This window comes from Maylandia zebra, linkage group LG6 (genome assembly GCF_041146795.1).
Source record: "Maylandia zebra isolate NMK-2024a linkage group LG6, Mzebra_GT3a, whole genome shotgun sequence".
Classification (NCBI taxonomy): Eukaryota; Metazoa; Chordata; class Actinopteri; order Cichliformes; family Cichlidae; genus Maylandia; species Maylandia zebra.
The window spans coordinates 19709656-19728676 of NC_135172.1; the positions used below are offsets into that span (position 1 = coordinate 19709656).

At 39.6% G+C, this 19021-nt stretch overlaps 1 protein-coding gene across 1 annotated transcript in view; it reads right to left on the reverse strand.

Moving 5' to 3' along the window:
- hhip (hedgehog interacting protein) overlaps positions 1-19021 on the reverse strand; it is a 37749-nt gene that overhangs the window by 9987 nt on the left and 8741 nt on the right. The window contains exons 3-11 of the mRNA XM_024802870.2: positions 18459-18603; positions 15552-15753; positions 8330-8481; positions 5754-5927; positions 5492-5635; positions 4047-4165; positions 2743-2866; positions 1843-1988; positions 532-613 (exon numbers count right to left, since the gene is read on the reverse strand). Coding sequence (XP_024658638.1) covers positions 532-613; positions 1843-1988; positions 2743-2866; positions 4047-4165; positions 5492-5635; positions 5754-5927; positions 8330-8481; positions 15552-15753; positions 18459-18603 — 1288 coding nt within the window. The remainder of the gene's footprint in view (positions 1-531; positions 614-1842; positions 1989-2742; positions 2867-4046; positions 4166-5491; positions 5636-5753; positions 5928-8329; positions 8482-15551; positions 15754-18458; positions 18604-19021) is intronic.

The following is a 19021-nucleotide window of genomic DNA, read 5'->3' on the forward strand; positions in this document are numbered from 1 at the left end:
ATCGGTTAAACAACTTCACACTGTTGAATTATTTGCTTGTATTTTTTAATTTTTTAAACCTCCTTAACTTTTTAAAGCTGCGTTAATATGCCTAAAATAGTTAACGGTAAGAATTGGCTAATAGGCTAATAACATGCTAAGGTAACAATTATAATTGCTGTCTAAAAAAAATCCCAAATTCTCCAATACTTGGGAACGGCTGTCCTGCTTGAATATACTGAAAATAATCTGTGTTGTTGTTGACAGGAATCACAATCAACACTTAAAGCTACTGAAAATGTTGTTCAGACTAACTCGAACGAATAACTCAATTACAACCTTTGGGGAATGAGTTTATAACTAAACTCAACTCAAGAGAGAGCGATTTACCAGTAGTTTTGTCTCTCATTGTCTTGGTTTGCCCTCTTGTGGACGTAATGCAGGATTTTTTAATGAACAGCTGAATGTCCTCCCCACTAAGAAGGAATCACTTAATCACCGAACAACTAACTACATACCAGCACAAATTACCAAGGGACTTCCTGCTTTTACCTTTTCGGGTCCACCAGCTTGTAGAGTTTCCCACTGTGTGACTGCACCATGCTTTTACTACTTGCAAGTATGTAGACTTCACCTGCAAAAGAAGAACAGTTAAGTGGGAATCCCATCAGCATCATCTGATGGAAATACTTCCAATGTCCGAACAACTATTCAGCAGATCCCAGTGCCTAACTAAAGAAGAGACAAGACAAGACAAGGAAACACAAGAAAATGAAAGGGGAGGACATGAGGGGTTTAGGAAAATGAGTGTATCACAGGCTTCTGCATTTCTGCACTTGCCAATGGATTTTAAAAAAGAGTTTAATGAGACAATTGGATACTCATGACTGGGAACCAGGCAGATGATTTAATGAGGAACAAGCCTGCAAGAAAATTCCATAGGGGGACAAATTGTAAACATCTGTCTGTGGGGCCTCTTTTTTGGGACATAGGCCTGGCCCCCGCTGCAATTCTTGCACCACTTGCAAATCCTGATCGAATACAGAAATCTTTAAATATCTCGTCAAACAATAACTCCAAGACCTGGCAACAACTGTGATCAAAGATTTCTGATGGCTGGGCGAACAATTTACATCATGTGTTCATTTTAATCAGAAACATCAGAGCTCACGGTTTACAATTCTTCGAGTGTGTGGTGGGGATCCAACTTATAAAACTGTCTTGTGTCAGTTCATTTCAGGTTACTCTGCATATATTAACTTAATCTTTAACTTGCCCAGAGAAACACTTAACACATGTCATGGTGGCACAGTGAATTAAGGAGGTTTGGAAGATTATGACTATCCTACAAAAATGACAACTAACTAAGATGTTTGGACTACTTAATGAGAGGCGTGTTGGCTTTATCATCCATCCATCCAGTCGCATCTTTATCAGGGTTGTGGGGGGCCTATCTCAGCTAACATAGGGCGAGAGGCAGGGTACACCCTTGACAGGTCACCAGTCTGATGCAGGGCTAACACATGCACACTCCACACAGAAAGGCCTTGGCCAGACAGTGGTGTTGTGAGGCAACAGTGCTAACCATCACGCCACCATGCTGCCTGTTTTCAGATTTTCAGTGGTGTTTTATGCTGTGGTTATGTGTGTTATGTATGTATGTGCTGTACACACAGACATACACACACAGAGTCAACAAGCCTTCAAGGAGTCATGGATTAAAACCCTTGCTTCAGAAAATATGTCATAACATAGGTCAGGTGTAAATCTAAAGAAAGATCAGTGCAAGAGAGAAAAGAAACAAAGATAAAAGATCTCAGAAGCAATTACATTTTTAGCTTTTTTATTAATTGCCATACTAACCCAGTTCATCCTCTCCAAAACCCAAGATGTGTCCAACAAGCATAGTGCCACAGGAGTCAGCTGAGCCCAGGCACAGAGCTTTTTCCTGCCACTCTTCACCACTCGCTGATGTGGAAGATGTAGACTTCTGAAGGATGCGAAGGTTACTAAAGTGAAAAGTAAAAATACTCATGGTAAGTGACTGCAGACTGGATGATACTGTAAAAGGTTTAGTACTACATTTGTGCACAGGGGAGAAAGCAAAAGAAATCAACTGTAGTAGCATGGTACAGCATGGTTCATGACCCATATTCTTTTTCTACACCATGTCCCACATGGTGTTAGTTAGGAAGTCAGCCTTTAGTTTCAAAACAAACATCATGCCGGAGCCTTCACTTTGCCACAACAAAATGCTCCCAAATTGTAATAAGGCACAGAATTAACTGATCACACATTGTTTTAAACACGGTGCCAGCTTGCGATAATTGGACGGATTGGGGAGGGGACACACTTTACCCCCTTTGTTTACTCAACTGTCAGTGTTTGACATCAGCAAAACAGAGAAAACCAGAGAAACCAGAGAAAAGTGTGAACAGCACAGAGAACAATGTGTAATCTCCACTGACACTCAATGGTCCGCGCTGTCATGGTGACATGGGAGTCTATGTTTTCCTCCCATGTGGATGAACTTGGTGTTTACACTGGCACATGCTAATGCAAAGGAAATAGTTTTTAATATTAGAAGAAAAGTCATGTTGATCTTACTAAGTCATAAATCAACTCTGGGAGGATAAAGATGTTAGAATGACTTTGAAATATAGATTTTTGTCATCATGTAAACACAGTTAATTCTTAAAAACATACAGCTACTTAAATAGTCTGTTTAAATATATTAATCAGTCATTTCTTTATTGTACTTACCCATTTTTATCTCCAAAGACATAACTGCCATAAAGTCTCCTAGACTGACAGCCCCTGTAGATGAAACCCCCCACAGGTGGTGCTCCACCACTGGAATGCAGGTCATAGGCAGAGGGCTCATTTTCTATTGGGACAAGGAGACATAGGTCTTATTTAGGCACTTCCAATAGACTCATAGACCTACTGCCATTCATCTGTAACACCATCACAAACTGTCTGCATGCATGTTTTATCCCAGAGACAATCTCTTCTGTCTCACTGATGTTGCAGGGATTGTAATCTACTTAACTGCTTTTCTTGATTCATGCACTGGTGTTGTTTTGTTTGTTTTGGAATCAAAAACATAGACCACGTTCATCAGACATAATTGCTGTGTTGTTTATATGAGACACAAAAAAGGAGGAAAGAGGGAATTCTAGATTTAAATCGGACGTGTTTTATCAAAACTGGAAAAGAATGTATTGATCTTTTATTCAAAAGCGTGATGGTGAGGCAATGTGGCACATTTACTGGATTACGATTTCTTGGCAAGGAAAAATATGAATGGAGGTTTGCCGCCCTTAAAAATTTATGATCCGAGACGGGGTGTGCTCATTTCCCAACCGTAATCACTTTGGAGTTTGGGTAACTGGCTAAATCGGGCATCAGGCCAAGAGAGAGGTGGTCTGTGGCAAGAAGTGACATTTTCAAATGGAGTGAGAGATCAAAGTTAAGGATTAACTTAGCGCAAGGATAACCTGCCTCATATATTTTGGAACAAAGAGCTGTAATTTTCTTTTTGTGGAAAAAGGAAGGATAAGCAGTGTAAAGTGCTGCTGTTATTGATTATTTTCTAAATGTGAGAAGAGCTAGATTCCTCTCAGCTGTGTTTTCAACAGCGCCAAACCATCATCTAGACAGTTATTATTGTTGACAGCTTTAAATCTTACTTGTGGACACCATCTTACATTCCACTGGCAAATCTACACACCACAAATGGGGAATATTTCTGGATCACATCATTTTTACATTTAACCTTCACTGTTTCTGCACTCAACCTGGTGTGTTTCTGAATCTGTTGCCAAAACACTGTTCTTACAAAATGAAAGACATTCATAAAAACACATGTCACTTTCAGGGAAATAAATGTGAAAGGTTATCCAGGATGCTAATGTATTTTCACTTCTTTCTCAGGATGTAATGCAATCAAACAAAACTCCAGCAAAGACTGTGCACAACTGGGTATATTAAAACTCCTTCCAAACATGCGAAAAAGGTAAATATTGTGAACATTTTTGGAAATTCTCATGGAAATTGTAACTCACCATAATCGCCCCCCTTAGTAATTTCCAGTATTCTTCCTGCTGTTGTGTTTCTGCCACTGGCATCTGTACAGAGGATTACAAGACTCCCATTGTCTGACTGAAGTCGATCTACTGCACACCTACAGAGCACAGCGTGCCAGGAATGAATATAACATAACTAGAAGTAATATCCAAACACCAAACAAATAAAAGGTGGCAATACAACACAAGCACAAAAAGGTAATTTGCATGCAGTTGACTATTTCTTTATTGTAACGATGCATCTTGGTAAGAACTTTTATACCGTTGGAAAGCGTGTTTATTTCCCATTAAAGCTAGTGCTACATTTGAGCACCAGAGTTGAGCATGTGCTGAACAGCTTGTTCTGCTATTGAGTTTTGTTTCGAACTTCTAGTAGCCTAGTTGCTGACAATCAGGTGCCTGACTGGCTAGTGTTTAGCAGCATCTTGAGATGAGCACGGACCGTGGTACACCGGTCAGTTGGTGTATGCCCCAGGCCATGTTTGACTGATCTTTATAGGGCTGTCCCATAGGGCTACTTCCAGCTGATGTTAAGCAAAAACCAAGCTGCTGCATTATTTGGAGGGAGGCCTACTGCCACCTCCAAAGTGAAGTTCCATAAATTGGGCAATGCCAGAGACAGGCTACAAGGTAGGCGTCTCCGTCAGGTTGTTTCCTCACTCTCAGCACTGGTGAATCATAGGCAGTCTTCTACAAAACTACAGTCAAGGTTTGCAAGATGACACGGCCAACAGCTTTCTACCAAGACAACCCTGAACAGTCTGCATACAGCTAGTCTCCAGTCTCACAGGGCTGCCATGACTGCCTTCCACTGCTGGCATCAGCAACATGTGCACAGGAACCTGAACATGTGGAGGAACGTGACATTTAGCAGTAAGTCCAGGTTGATGCCATCACACAGGAGTGTGACCAAGCTGGTGACCAGCTGTTGTGGCTGTGTATAGTTCTATATAGCATCAAATGACAACAGCAGTCACCTCAACATACTTTATACTGACATACTATATACTAAGGTAGAGACCCTACAATAATACAGAGAAAATCCCACCAATCAAATGAGACCTTTTGATCAAGCTCTTGGGAACAGTGGGAAGGAAAAACACTGTTTTAAAAAGGAAGAAGTTTTCATGGGTGCAGATCATATATCAAACTCTGTTGTTCAACCTGTAAATGGATTTTACTTGTGTCACCATATAAGAGGAAATAAACAGGCTTTCCAACTGCATAAGATTTATTGCCGGGAAGCATTGTTAACAACAGAGAAACAATCGACCCAACACAAAATGCCTTACTGTTTGTGCTAAGTTCATATTTTCTACAAGAGCAGTAATGAAAATACCCTATAGTATGAGCAGAATTTCTACATTTGAAAATTGCAAATCAGTCATAGCAAGAATCTTTAAAGAGTGCAGTGTTTCACTTACCTGCCTGGATCATGTAATCCATGTGCAAAGATTTCAGGTGGCTGGTTGGTGCTGTTGAAGTAAGGATTGCTCCGTGGTATGGAATATGGAGAAGCACAACTATCTGTGTCTATGTCGACCCTTAGCACAGACCCCGTGAAATCACTGCAAGCAAAAACAAGAACACGCATTCAAAATTGTACACGGTAGGTCACGATTGAAACATGGAGCACAAAGCAGTATATAAACATCAATAAAATGACCCTTGGACTTTTGATCTTACCTCAGTCCATCCATTTCTTCCATATCATCCAAAGTGATCATGCCATCTCCCAGGATGATGTGCAACAGACCATCAGGACTAAAAAGAAGTTGGCCCCCAAGGTGCTTCCTATGCAGCTCCGCCACTTCCATTAGTACTCGGACTGTCCTTGTGTCTACCTGGTTTGGGTTTTTCCTGAGAAAATCATAAAAAATTGCAAATGCAAAAAATATGTTTGCTAAACGGCATTTATAAGGAGTACCCACAACATTTCTATACCTTGATGCTTTTACGCTGTCTTATAAATAAATAAGGGGACTTTTGTCTGCTCCCTTATTTTTAAAGGGGTCTGGGTTCAAATGTATGATATCTGAAAGTGGACAAATGGCCAAAAAGGTCATTCTGACTGATGTAAAAGCCACAGACATATGGTCATATAGTGTTTTAAAATATACAATAAAAGATAATGCTTTTTGTAAATGAATTTTCTGAACTGTTATCTGCTTTTTTCTTCACTAATTTGGTGCAACTTTATATCACACAGACTGTTAATGGGGAGCTGGCAGGTTAAAGGCCATTCAATTCAGCGTTCATGTTTTCACATGTGAAAAGCTCATGGTGATAGTGCATGTATAACATGCACTATCACCATGGATTGTCTGTTTGCTTCAAATAATGACTCTGTTAATGGGTACAATGACACCAAGGCATGGATAAGATATGCTGACATGACACGCGGAACAAAATCCAACATTAAATTACTTTAAATACTTTGTTTTCTGCAGACATTTAGTCTTAATCTAATGTATCGCCAAAGACAGTGGGTGGAGATGTAAAGACAGGGTGCAAAATGTTGCACAATTTCAAGTGAAGTGCAAAATGAGAATTTAGTTTCACAGTATCAGCAACTAATATGGCAAGTTGCGTTGTTTTGGGTAGTCGTGCAATTTTTAAAAAGCCTAAAGTTAAAAAAAAAAAAAAGTATTTTAAGCTACCATTAAGTACTTTAACTACCATTTCTCTATTGGACCCTCAAATTAAGGACTATGTGCTGCAGTTACCAAGACTGCATGCCAAGATTATAATTAAGATTAGATCATTAAGTCAAACATACAACTGTGATTATGAAAATGAAAATGTAACACTTAAACATGTTCGTGAGAAAAGATTGTTTTCTTAATCACAGGTCATTGTGAAGGGAGTGTAAGGTACAGACACAGGAAAAGGCAAAACACTGTTATGATAATGAGAGCGTTGCACATCTTATCAAAACACTTTTCTTGGCGATTTGACCTACTTTCTAAATCCTCAAAAGACAAAAATTATCTGTTTTGATTTCTTTGCATGTCTAGAAGAATCCTCAGTGTGCCTTTGAAGGTTTTGTTACCATGGTTTCTTGCAGAAATTGAGGTTAGCAGGTTGGATTTATTAGTGGTATAATCAAAAGATCCACAATTCAGTAATCAGAAACTTCCATATGAGAAAAGTTTGTCCTTTTTATCCGGTTGTTCAGTCTGACGTCACTAGCCGTGTCTGGACCTAAACTCCGCTGCAGGTCCATATATCAAACGATCACTATGGCATTACTGAGAGTTGAAAAACTGTCTAAAGTCTTTCATCTTTAATAAAAATGATCAGCGTTCTGCTCTACCAGGTGTAACTATTGAGTTTAACATCCAGGCATCCATGAAAACGGAATTTATGACATTTAACGGAGTTAGAAGTTAGAAGCTAGTGAGCTAACGAGCTAACTCCCTGCTATCTAAATACAATATAGCATGTCCTGACTGCGGGGTTTTGGAAACAAATTAAAACGTACAGCTCTGTTATCACTTCCAGCATAAATGAAGACAGAAAACTAAAAAGCAGTGACGTTTGTAGGGTTACTGAAGTTGGGCTAGCTGGTATATAATGATGTGCTACGTGACCGCTAGCGACACAGCTATGTTAGCATAATATAAACAAGCTAACTTTTTTTCCACTCGATAAAAGTTAACGTGAGTGTTCTCGGTGGTCAGGAACAAATGTAATCGCATGGCAGGATGCTGTAAAAGGACCAAACTTCAGCCAGGAGAACAACTGAGATAATCCATCCATAATACGAGGTTAGTCATTCATATACTGCTGCATGGGCTGGGCTGTAGTTACATTCTAAGGTTTTAAAAACTGAGTTTAAATAAATGATTAGCGGTAATAAAAGCCGAGGGAGGTCAACGGTGATCACTGACTGTTTTAGGAGCTTTTTGAGATCAAATAGAAGAAAATACATAACATTAAACATGTTAACAACACAAAAGCCATATTAAACGCAGACTACTTTAGGCCCGGAAGTAGGATTCGTCGTGTCATCACTGAACAACCGGATAGTGTTTAGAATTTAAATAAAATTAAAAACAATGGGAAATGGGAATGTTCACCACATTTCATAGGTACAGTACTACAAATCACAGTTGTCTAAAATGAAAACTGTTTTGCATTCATGTGCTAAAGATGTCTTAAAATAAGTTTGCATATCCAGTCTCTATTAACCTCGACCTTTTATGTACCCTTATGGTGTCATTTCAGGCAGTGGTTTGGTGCACTACTTCTCCCATTACCTCGAAACGGTGTATTCAACTACACGGAGAATGTGGTCGTGTGGTCCGATGGCCCAGCGCTCTTGGTTGGTGGTGTAGGAGACGTAGAGCTTGCCATTCTTCTTATAATTGGGGTGGAATGCCAAGCTTAGCAGGCCCCTTTCATCTCCGCCCTGCAGTCAGATGATAAACACAAAAGATCCAGGAGTTAATTATGTCCCTGCTTGGCTTGTGCTTGGCTGTGTGGGGTTGGAATCACCCCCCTTGGTCATCTTCATCATCCCCAACACACAGCCTCTATACATCCATAACCCCCTGCCTGTTTTAGTTCTCCCACTGTCCCCCCCTCCCTTTTTTTTTTTTTTTAAATTTGACGTTCATCTTCCCTTTCACTTCTTTGCTTTTCTCTCACTCTTGCTTCTATTTCACTACACACCTTTAAAACATATACTTTTACCAATCATTAGGAAGCATTTGACTCAGGGTTTAGCAGCATCTCCTCTGCAAATCATAGACTTTGCCAGGTCTTCTGCAGCCTGTTTATGTGCGCCTGTCCCCAGGGTCGGGGGCCCCAGTGACGCCCAGACCCTCCCGGTGGCCTCTATTGTGCGGTGATTTGTGTGTGTAATCTTTGGGGGATATCTGTGAATGCTATGCTGAGTGGCTGAAAGAATTTATTAGCTCACTCACAGTTCATAGAGAGCACAAAAGTGCAGAGTGCTTCAGTCCCTGCTTTTCGCTCCCCATCCCCTCACTCTTCACTGATTTACACAAAATCCATGCAAAATACGAGGCTTGGAAGGTGGTGGTGGTGGTGGTGGTGGGGGGGGGGGGGGGGGGGGGGGGGGGGGTAGGGCTAGAGTAGAGTAAAAAAGGAAAAAAAAGACAACCTAAACAAGGAAAGAGCTGCCAACTCCCACTGTCTTGGCAACATGTTTAGAAAACATCTAAATTGCTTGTGTAATATGTAAACCTTTGTCTAACCCTGCAGGCAGCTACATCAGTTGTCACTACCTTGGTGGTCCTCCCGTCATAGTTAGCTGTAGTAATCAGCTATAGCATTTCATTCCCCAGGCAAGGAAAGTCAAGTTGGCTTTTTTTTAATGTTTTACTCTCTCCCTGTATTTCTTCTTGACTACAGAATGAGCAGAATTCTCAGGTGTTAAGAACATTTTTTAAAGTGATCCTTAAGCAAGTATATAACAGCGTTTCATTTACTATCAATAATAGCTTTAAAAAGGTCTGCAGTTACTACAAAAGCACTGATATTGCACTCATATTCCTCAGGTATTCATTCTCAAAACAGTAACAATGAGAAAGAAAATCAGAAAAAATATATACATATAAATATTTGTTTGCACTATAGTGGCACTTTTCTGGATAGGTGTAGTTTATTTAACAGGTCAAGAAAAACATAAACTGGTATACTGGATCTACTAGTTCGGTTCACACTGCACTGGACCCAGTGCAGTCCAAACACAGGCTCCATACACATGTAAAAAGATGACTCTTTGCCAAGGTATTACTCAAAGTACCAATGAGGAAAAACAGAGACCCACAGGATAAGCCACAGGAGGTCTATCAATCTGAATATAAAGTGAAATACTGTGAAGGTTTACAAATAAGTCTCCACCCCAAAAGGCAGGGTTCCTCTGCAAAAATTTATGAGTACTACTAAATGTCAGACCATTGAAGTCAAATAAAAACAAGAGTTATATGGGAGTGGATGCAGCACTCTTTACTTGGAGACACAGTGAGTATCCTGTGTCAAAAAGTTTCTTGATGGGAAGAGAAATTCTCCACCTCACCTTTGGAAATTTTGGATCCATATGTTAGATTGAGAGATGCAGTGACCCACATCCCCAAAATAAACTCACCATAGGGAGTGGGTCAAAAGCTGTGATTCCAAAGAGGCCTAGATCCGGAGCCAAAGGGGGACCACCAAGGTACACAGTGGTAAATGGGCTGAAATATTAGCTCCCTTGCTAATGACTAGCTCCTTCAGCAGCAGGCAGACAGCAGAGCTAGCACCAGAGCCATAAGAAACAAACACTGCATCAGCGAGCCTTTCACTGTAAGCCGGTCCATGGAGATAGCTTGATTAAAAGAAGACAAAGTGCCAAACTGGGAATCGTGAGCAGTGATCATGTTAAAACTGCTGCCAAAGCTGCAGTAGGTAAGATATTTTTGGCATGGTTCAAAAACTTACAACTATATAAACAACCTCATTTAAAGAATGTACAAACTGCATTTTTGTGCATATTGTTAGGTGTAAAGCCAATTCTGAAGTTTTTAGGGTTCTCTAATGCACCTACATATAAAGATATTCAAGTACATTGACTAGAGTGATACCACATGTGTAGCTGAATGCAGGAGGAGCTACATGTTTCTGCCATGTTTTTCCATCTATATAAGGGATGATTCTCGTAGTTATAGATGCTGCACCTGTACTTCAAAGCTCCCTGATTGTTGTAGTGACTCTGTCAAATTGTACAAATCACCATGCACATTGTGTCAACTTAAAACACATTTTTTCCATGAATTTCTTTGTCTTTTTTATGACTACCATCATTCTTCCAAAGCAAAGTAGGGGGCTTCTGATCTCTCACCAGGTATTATTTCTTCATTTTTCACAAATACCTGTCCCTGCATTTCACTTTTCCCTCAAACACTGTTCTCTGGAGCTCTGGGTTTGGCTCTATGGAACATGTGGCATCATTCCAAATAAACCTGGGAATGTGAGGTGCAGGGATAACAACCAGCTGATATCTCTCAGTGATTATTTTCACAGAATTATGAAGAAAATGTCACAAGAAATGCAGCAATTTCCAATTCTGCAGGGATAGCTGTCACTGAGCATCAGTGACACATGTGTTGGTTCATGCATTATAACCCTGAACCTTTTGATCCTCACTCCACAAAAAGACATTCCATTAGAGTTGATTGGAACAAAAACACCCTCTACACCCTTCACTCAAAGACAACCTGCAGCATGTATGCTCGTACCTCCCTCACAAACAACATACACAGTTTTTTTGCTGTCTCTTTTTTTCTTGTGCAATAAGAATCACACAGTCAAGTTTCCACTGCAATGCCTTCAGCTGGTGATACTTAAATTCTTGGACCATCGAGAAGCCATGCACAAATTCCACTCCAACTAACCAAGAACGAGATATAATCCATCATCAACCACAAAGATGATGATTTTTTTTTAAAGCCAACAATATTTATATGAGCACTGCAGCATTTATGTGCAAAGCTGTTTTTATAGTACTGTGGTGTCCACTTGCATAGCTGTTCAGCTACAGAGAAGGAAGGATTATAGGATCTCGATCAGCGCAGTGGCTACAGAGATACACCTTTGTGCATACTATCACTTGTTTGTAATATGCTGATTGGTTAAAAAGTTTACTTAAACAGGAAAAGGAATAAGCACAAATAGGAAGAAGTGGGAAACAAACCCCAACAAAGATCAAGGATGCATGAATGAGAAATTCATGGCTGCAGTGGACAGTTTAAATTTTCCTTAACACTCGGTTTCACTCCACTACAAACATGTCCTTTATATAGCTCAACTTCTGCCCTCTCCACCATGGGCAAAGCTTAAGGTAGAACTACAACCTGAACAAGAGCAGCCAACATTACATACTGCTTTATTTTACTCCATCATCTCTGATCTTCTGATGCCAAGGACAGCACCAATGCTCTGAATCATTTGGCTGAATAGGGAAATATTTTATGAGAGGCCCACTCACCCACATGCATAGTGATTCATAGGACTACTGTTAGCTCTGGGATGCTGGTCACCCATATCTGTACACTGTTATTATCATGCATTGTACTCTCAAGTAGCATTTCTAAAGTTTTTTAGCACACCGTTTCTGATTGCATCTTCATAGGTTGCTTTGAGAGCAATTCCATACACGTTCAAGGATATTTGTGGTTCCTGACAGGTTTAATAGTGTTCAAATGTATGTTTGTAAAAGCACTATAAAATTTTATGTAATCTTTGTATGCTGCAAGCATTGCTTTCCATAAATCATGAAAAGTACGCAACTGGAAATACACCTGTGGTTCACTGTTACTGGCAAGTAAACAGGCTAACACATAACCATGTTTGCAAAAATAAGCTATATAATCTAAAATAAACTATTAAGTTTGCCGTCTTGATGCATTCTCAATCGAGTGACGAAATGTTTCTCCCACAAAACGCTACACCCAGATGAACACCATCAACTTTTGGAGATATTAAGTTTGCCCCAATAGATACTAATGCTGGGGAATGAAGTTCAAAAGATCAACGATAGCTTGCCAACTCACCAATCAAGGCTATTTTTAGCTCATTTCCAACTGATGCATTAAATAAATATTATTATTATTATTATTATGTGATTCATAATAAATTAAATCTGCCTTGCCATAGTTTCATGTCACATCTGGAGGATACTTATAGCAGCTGTTTTGATTTTTAAACTGTAGCGTAATGTGACTATACTTCCTCTATGTAACTTTTTGGTCCACCAAAGTGGGGAGAAAACGGTGATGAGTGAAGGGGAATTAGGTGAGGCATTTTAAACAGAGTGGATGAGTTAGTAGAGCTACAGGTGTAAAAAATTGGAACTGACATTTGAGAAATAAATTCTCAGTGTGTGTGTTTCTCTCTCACCAGTGTGTAATGAGTTTTCTGAATTTAGGCCACACATTGTATTTTAGGGAGTACAGCCCTAATTGGTGCATGTTAACCTCCTCTGCCATCCTTTCCTGGCAGCAATGCTTTGCAATCCAACAGGAGAAAGACAGTATGATTGAACTATGGAGCAAATTGCCCAGCCCTATAGGCTATGTAAAACATAGAGAGGATAAAAATAAATCTTTGTATAATTAACTTAAAACCTATATTCAATTAAAAACAATACAAATGTAACATATTAAAACAATCAAGAATATGCTCATTTGATGCCAGTAACAGATTAAAACAAACAAAAAAAACCCCCCAACAAAACAAACTTGGAGCAGCATATGGGGCCATCCTTTTGTCCCAATTTATTGCTTAATATAGTGTCCAGTGTTTCTAATGGTTTACAGGTCTGAACTGCGGGTATGTGAGTTTTTCACCTGGGCTCTGTTATAGTGAATTATTGTTTTAAAATCTGGATGAGGAAAGCTATCATGTAAAAAGGCAAGAGATGTAAACCCAGTATATATTATCTTCACTGATGTGCACCTATGCCACAAACAGTAATATAACCACACACGATCACAGATAATCGCTTTGGAACTGTGCGCTGATAACAAACCCAATGGTCCCTATTCTTTTTAACCTGAAGGATGTGGAATAGATTTAAGAAACAACCCCCAAACCCCGGCAAAAAAAGAAAAAACAACATCAACAGTTACTCAGATTTGACATGCTATATTGTTTCTTTGCAAACAACAAGTCCAAAATAGGGCTTAAATTATTTTAACAATTATAGATTTCTGCAGACAGGATCCCGCTGAGTTACATAATCAACTGAAAGTTTGTAACATGAATATATAAATGGACAGTATGACTTTAAAAGCAAACTGAATTTCTAAGAACACCCACAGCCATGTAGAAGCCCACACCAGAGTGTAGTATTGTTTTTGTGCAGTTCAGCTAAATTGGCACCGAGGGATCCATGGAAGGAGGGGGACAGAAGAGTAAGAGGAAACATAGAACATTACAATCAAAGCATGTGCATGAGGTTGATGATTAACCCGTTATCTGCCTTGTCTCTTGAGAGCATGGGTTCCTCTTTATGTATAAAGGCAGCTCCATCCTGTTGATTCTGCCAGTAAACACCTTAGCCCTCCCTTGGAGTGGATTGCACCGTTATGGCAGCCAACAGTTCAGAATAGGACTCCTGGGGCTTGCAGGGGGATTGAGCCACATCTAATTGTCATAATAGTGACTTTATCCACAACTAGTTTGGAGTAAATTAAGATAAGAGAGCTGAGAAGAGTGGGGTGAGCATCCCAAAGGGTGCAGCTTAATATTCAAATGCTCTGCTCCGTTTGACTCCTTGTAAGCAGAGGACCTTGTCAGTGGAGGAGCAAGAGGCATGCGTGATGGATAAACTTCCTGTCTGGGAGTGTGCCCCCCACAGACATCTAAGCTACCACATCTCCTCATACAATCTAAACAATTCCTGAACAATTACCAAATTCAAAATCTGTGATTACCCAAGCTCTACGGATATAAAAATAAATCTCAAGAAGATTAAGTGTCTTTGGAAATGATATATCCATAGAGAATTTATAAAAAAAAGAAAGAAGACATTTCAAGAACTAGCAGCGTAGCACGGCACACATACTTTTGAGAATACATCAACTCAAGGACACAGCAAGCCTAACTATTTCCAAAAGAGTGTATCATGTTCAAAAGACATAAACAATAAAATTCATGTGCACTTTTTTTTTTTTATTGCTTTGGCTATGTTTACTTTTCCCACATAGGGCAGATAGCCAAACAAAAGTAGAACATATGTTTACCCTGCCATCCTCCCTCTTCTGGCAAGAGAGATGGTCAGACAGACAAGTTAAATGTTACAGAGGTGCGGCTAGATCCGCCTTTTCAGGTCTACAGGTTTTATTTGTATTAATAACACCCCAATGACTACACTAAGAGTGCAGGACGAGGAAAAAAGATTTCACAGACCTCTAATATGAAGTTATTTGTTTAACTGAACTACAAGCATAAACAAGGTTACAATTTAAACTTAACTGTCATTCCCATTATCACGTGTGGTAGTCATATAAATAAGACCCTATAATATTGGAACCCTTAAAGGAACAATATGGGAGAGATTAAGAAAGCCATTAACCATTCTAATGAGAGGTAGCAGAAATTATCAGTTTGCTTAATGTTTGCACTGTGTACATTTAATTAGCAGGTAATAGCGCAATGCACAATCACAATTAATGAATGACTGCTTGTTTGGTCTAATCATATAATATAATACTAATAGTATGCAAGCAAGACTGCCAAGGGATTTTCCTTGCCTGGAGACATTTCATTACACAGGTGAAAACATTTTGTGTTGGGAAGACATGTGTTGTATTACTTCCTTACTCTAGAAATGTAGCAGAAATATTTTATGTACTCTCAGCCATGTTTCTTTCTTTCTTTCTTTTCCCCTTGTTCTTTACAACTATGATTATCTAGTTCAACATATTACCTCTATAATTCACAGGTAACAGTATGAGGCAAAGTTGGTCCTACCTTCAAGCCGCTCTGCACTATCTTGTGGATGTCCAAGAAAGGCTCCTTAATTAGCTCGAGGTTATGGTTGAGTATCCTGACAATTCCCTCCCTCTCAAGGACAAAGAGCCGCTGGGAACCATCTCCACAGTGCACCACAGCCACCGGCTGCCTTAGACCACTCAACACCTCCTGGGCACAGTAGCAGTTGTGTTTGTGTTTCCTGGGTAACAAGGAAGATACAAAATGTCAAGGGCCCTGTTCATATTTGCCATCAACATGCGTCTTGGGTGATCCGATCATAAACGGACCGTGCTAAGTGCGTCATTTCACACTTGGCATTAGCATACGTATCGAGTGACCACTTTTGACCGGATCTCACTCTCCCACTTTACAGGCAAACAAACAAGTACTCTACATTATTTCCGCTTGCTAAGACCAAATGTTAGAATCCTGCATGGGCTCAAGTTTGCAAACTCAATTCTGCTTGCAACCAGAGAGCAAACGGACTACTAAATTACTGGAACTTACTTGTTACCAACAATTATCTCTAAATTCCAATCCAGAACCACCACCCTGACTGACCAGTTTTGAGCACATGAGCTGAACCATAGCTAAGCAAGGTCAAACACTATAAAGTGTTTTATTTTTCCTTGCACAACAGTATTATTCAAAATAAATGGTTAATGATAGCTGCAGGTAAACAACTCAATTCACTCTGCCAAAGTGCTGTTTTTCACTAGGGAGAGGCAAATCACTAGAGTACTACTAAAAGAACTGATGCCATTTGCTGTGCAGACCACCAGAAATAATGGACTGACTGACTGACTCAATGTGACTGCTTCATGGGTGCATTCAATACTCTACTGTACTATACTATCTCTATACTTAGATTTATTCAGCAGTGAACAAATAATCTAAGACACATTTTAATGCCAGATATGAACAGGAACAGAGAATGACTATGTCAGTAAATCCAGCAATAAGACAGAACAGGAAGACTTTCAGGTAGCAGTACAGATGAAAGATAAAAACAAAATAACCCCCAAAACATACCAGGGTCTTTATAAGATATTTGGCAACCACCTGCCACCTCAACAAGTTCAGTGAATCTTGGCATTGATTCTACAGGAACATTTTTCTCACAAAAAGATATCTTGTCATTTTATCAGAACATAATCTAAAAGAAATGCAAATACCACCAAGAGCTATGGTTCACTGATCCACATCATTTTCATAATCATGACCTATTATGCTCTATAAATGTCTGATCACAGGCCAAAGGTGATCACACTGAACAGATCTGCAGTCACCCTTACCTCTACTGGGACAAACAGACCTGAAAGCAGTGAATCCTCCATAGCTTTACGCCGTAGGCTTCAAATGTTGAGGGTTTTTCCATACATAAACTAAAAGAATAATACACTATATCCGGCAACAGTATACATTACCTGGACAATGATTAAAAACAATTATTGCTGTAGGTATTTAAAAGGTGTCCTAGCTGATAACTACTAAATCCATTTACATGCAAAGCAAAACTAAATCAGCTGCACTGTCATATTTTATTGACTGTCATGATCCTGGGTCTTGGAGCTCTGAGGGTTTTTTTTAAGCTTTGTACTCTTTGTTCTTAGACATTTTATTTGGTTTCTTTGCGAGTTTATGTTCTTAGTTGTCTGATTATAGGTTGAGGGTTTACTCCTGGTTTAACTTTATTTCATTTTATAACCTGTTTACTCTCCTAGTGTGTTTCCCTGTATTTGTTGTGTCTCAGTTCGTGGACTTCATTATTTGATTATTGAACATCACGTCCACCTAATAAAGATAGATTTTCTGTTTAACCTGCCTGCCTCCAGGCATCTGCACTTGAGCACTCTATCTGCAATTCATGACACTCAGAACAATAAAATATTATAAGAAAAATGCCATAGCCCATCTTTATTCAAAACATTGATTTTTCTGGGCAATAATTGTGTGTGTCAGATCTGGCTCTTTGAAAGAAGAAAACCCAGTAAGTTCAACCTCATCCACCTACATTTACCCTCAAATGTGCCAGTGTGAGACGAGGGCAAGAACCCCTGCAGATTTCCAGGCTGTGGACATGACTACTTAGGTTAATCTACATAAGAGAGGTCAATATGAAGTGCTATGGCAAAAATCAGTCTATAATCATCCACACCACCCAGTGACAACATATATGACAATTTTTTTTGCCTATACCATAAAAGTGCACAATTGCCACACTGCATTGTGCAAGGAACACAGGGCATTTAAGCTCTGTGCCTTAAATCACCAAAATGAAGCTCATATTCTCAGTCGATAGCTCGGCTGACTTAATTCTGGCTCTTTCTCCCACTCTTTTAAAGTAATGGAGCCTGTTCACTGTCATTTATGTGCTTACACTTCTCAGAGGATATGAGACAGAAGAGACAATTTAAGCCCTTAACTCAGTGACTGTCGGAAGTTATTTGACGGAAAGTTGGTTGCTGCTGTTCAGGTGCCTAGTCTCTGGCCTTTCTGCCCTAGGGAAAACTGAGATGAAAGGCATCCCCCCCATGGACTAAAGGGCAAAGCTCTCTGTGATGTACAGACCTTTGCAGTGAGGGAGGAAAACAGAATGACGCAGGATAAGCATTTTCATTATGTTAGCAAAGCTGAGCAAAAGCAGTCTGTACAAACTTTAGGATTACAGGAGAAATTGCATGGCATGTCAGTTTGAAAGTATGGACCATGTCAAAATGGACCAGTGAACCCAAAACATGTTCCAAAGCTATGCCTGCTTCTCATAGGTATAGAAAAAAACCCAAGAAGCTAATTTTGTTAGAACACATGGCACTGTCAAAACTTATTTTAAAAATTACTTTAGAGCTTCCATAGTATCACGCAATCAATGCAGTAAAACACTGTAAAAGTCAGACTACATACCTGCTGATTTCTTCTATTTTCTCATCTCCCAAGTAGTTAGAATCCTGATGATGTGATTGCTTTCGTTGAAAATCTGGAAAACACAAACTGGCATCTCTCCTCCCATAGTATTGGCAGAACTCATCCACATCGGCTTGGAACAGTTCTAGAAAACACAACAGATACCGAGATATGGAGTCATACACACTAGATACTGCATGGCTTCTTATACTTGGCTCGTCTGGCCTGCTTGCTTTGGTTTGCCTATAATGTATTGTGGCTATTATGCAAGAGAAGATGAGATTGTAAGTGGAGGCAGAAGAAGAGAGATGTGATGAGAAATGATGTGATGTGCTAGTATGTCGGGGAGAGTTGGAGTTTTACTTGACGAGCCAAAACAAATCCTGGCTAGACTGAGCTGAAAAGAACAAGTGAAAGCAAACTGGGCCAAACCAAATGGATCACAGATTAGAAAGGGCTCTACAGTGAACTATACCTCTTCCGGAAAGAAGAATGACTGCATTCTAAATTTTAGTTTACCTTGTCATTATTTTTATTCATGAAATAATGCTCATGCCTTAGTC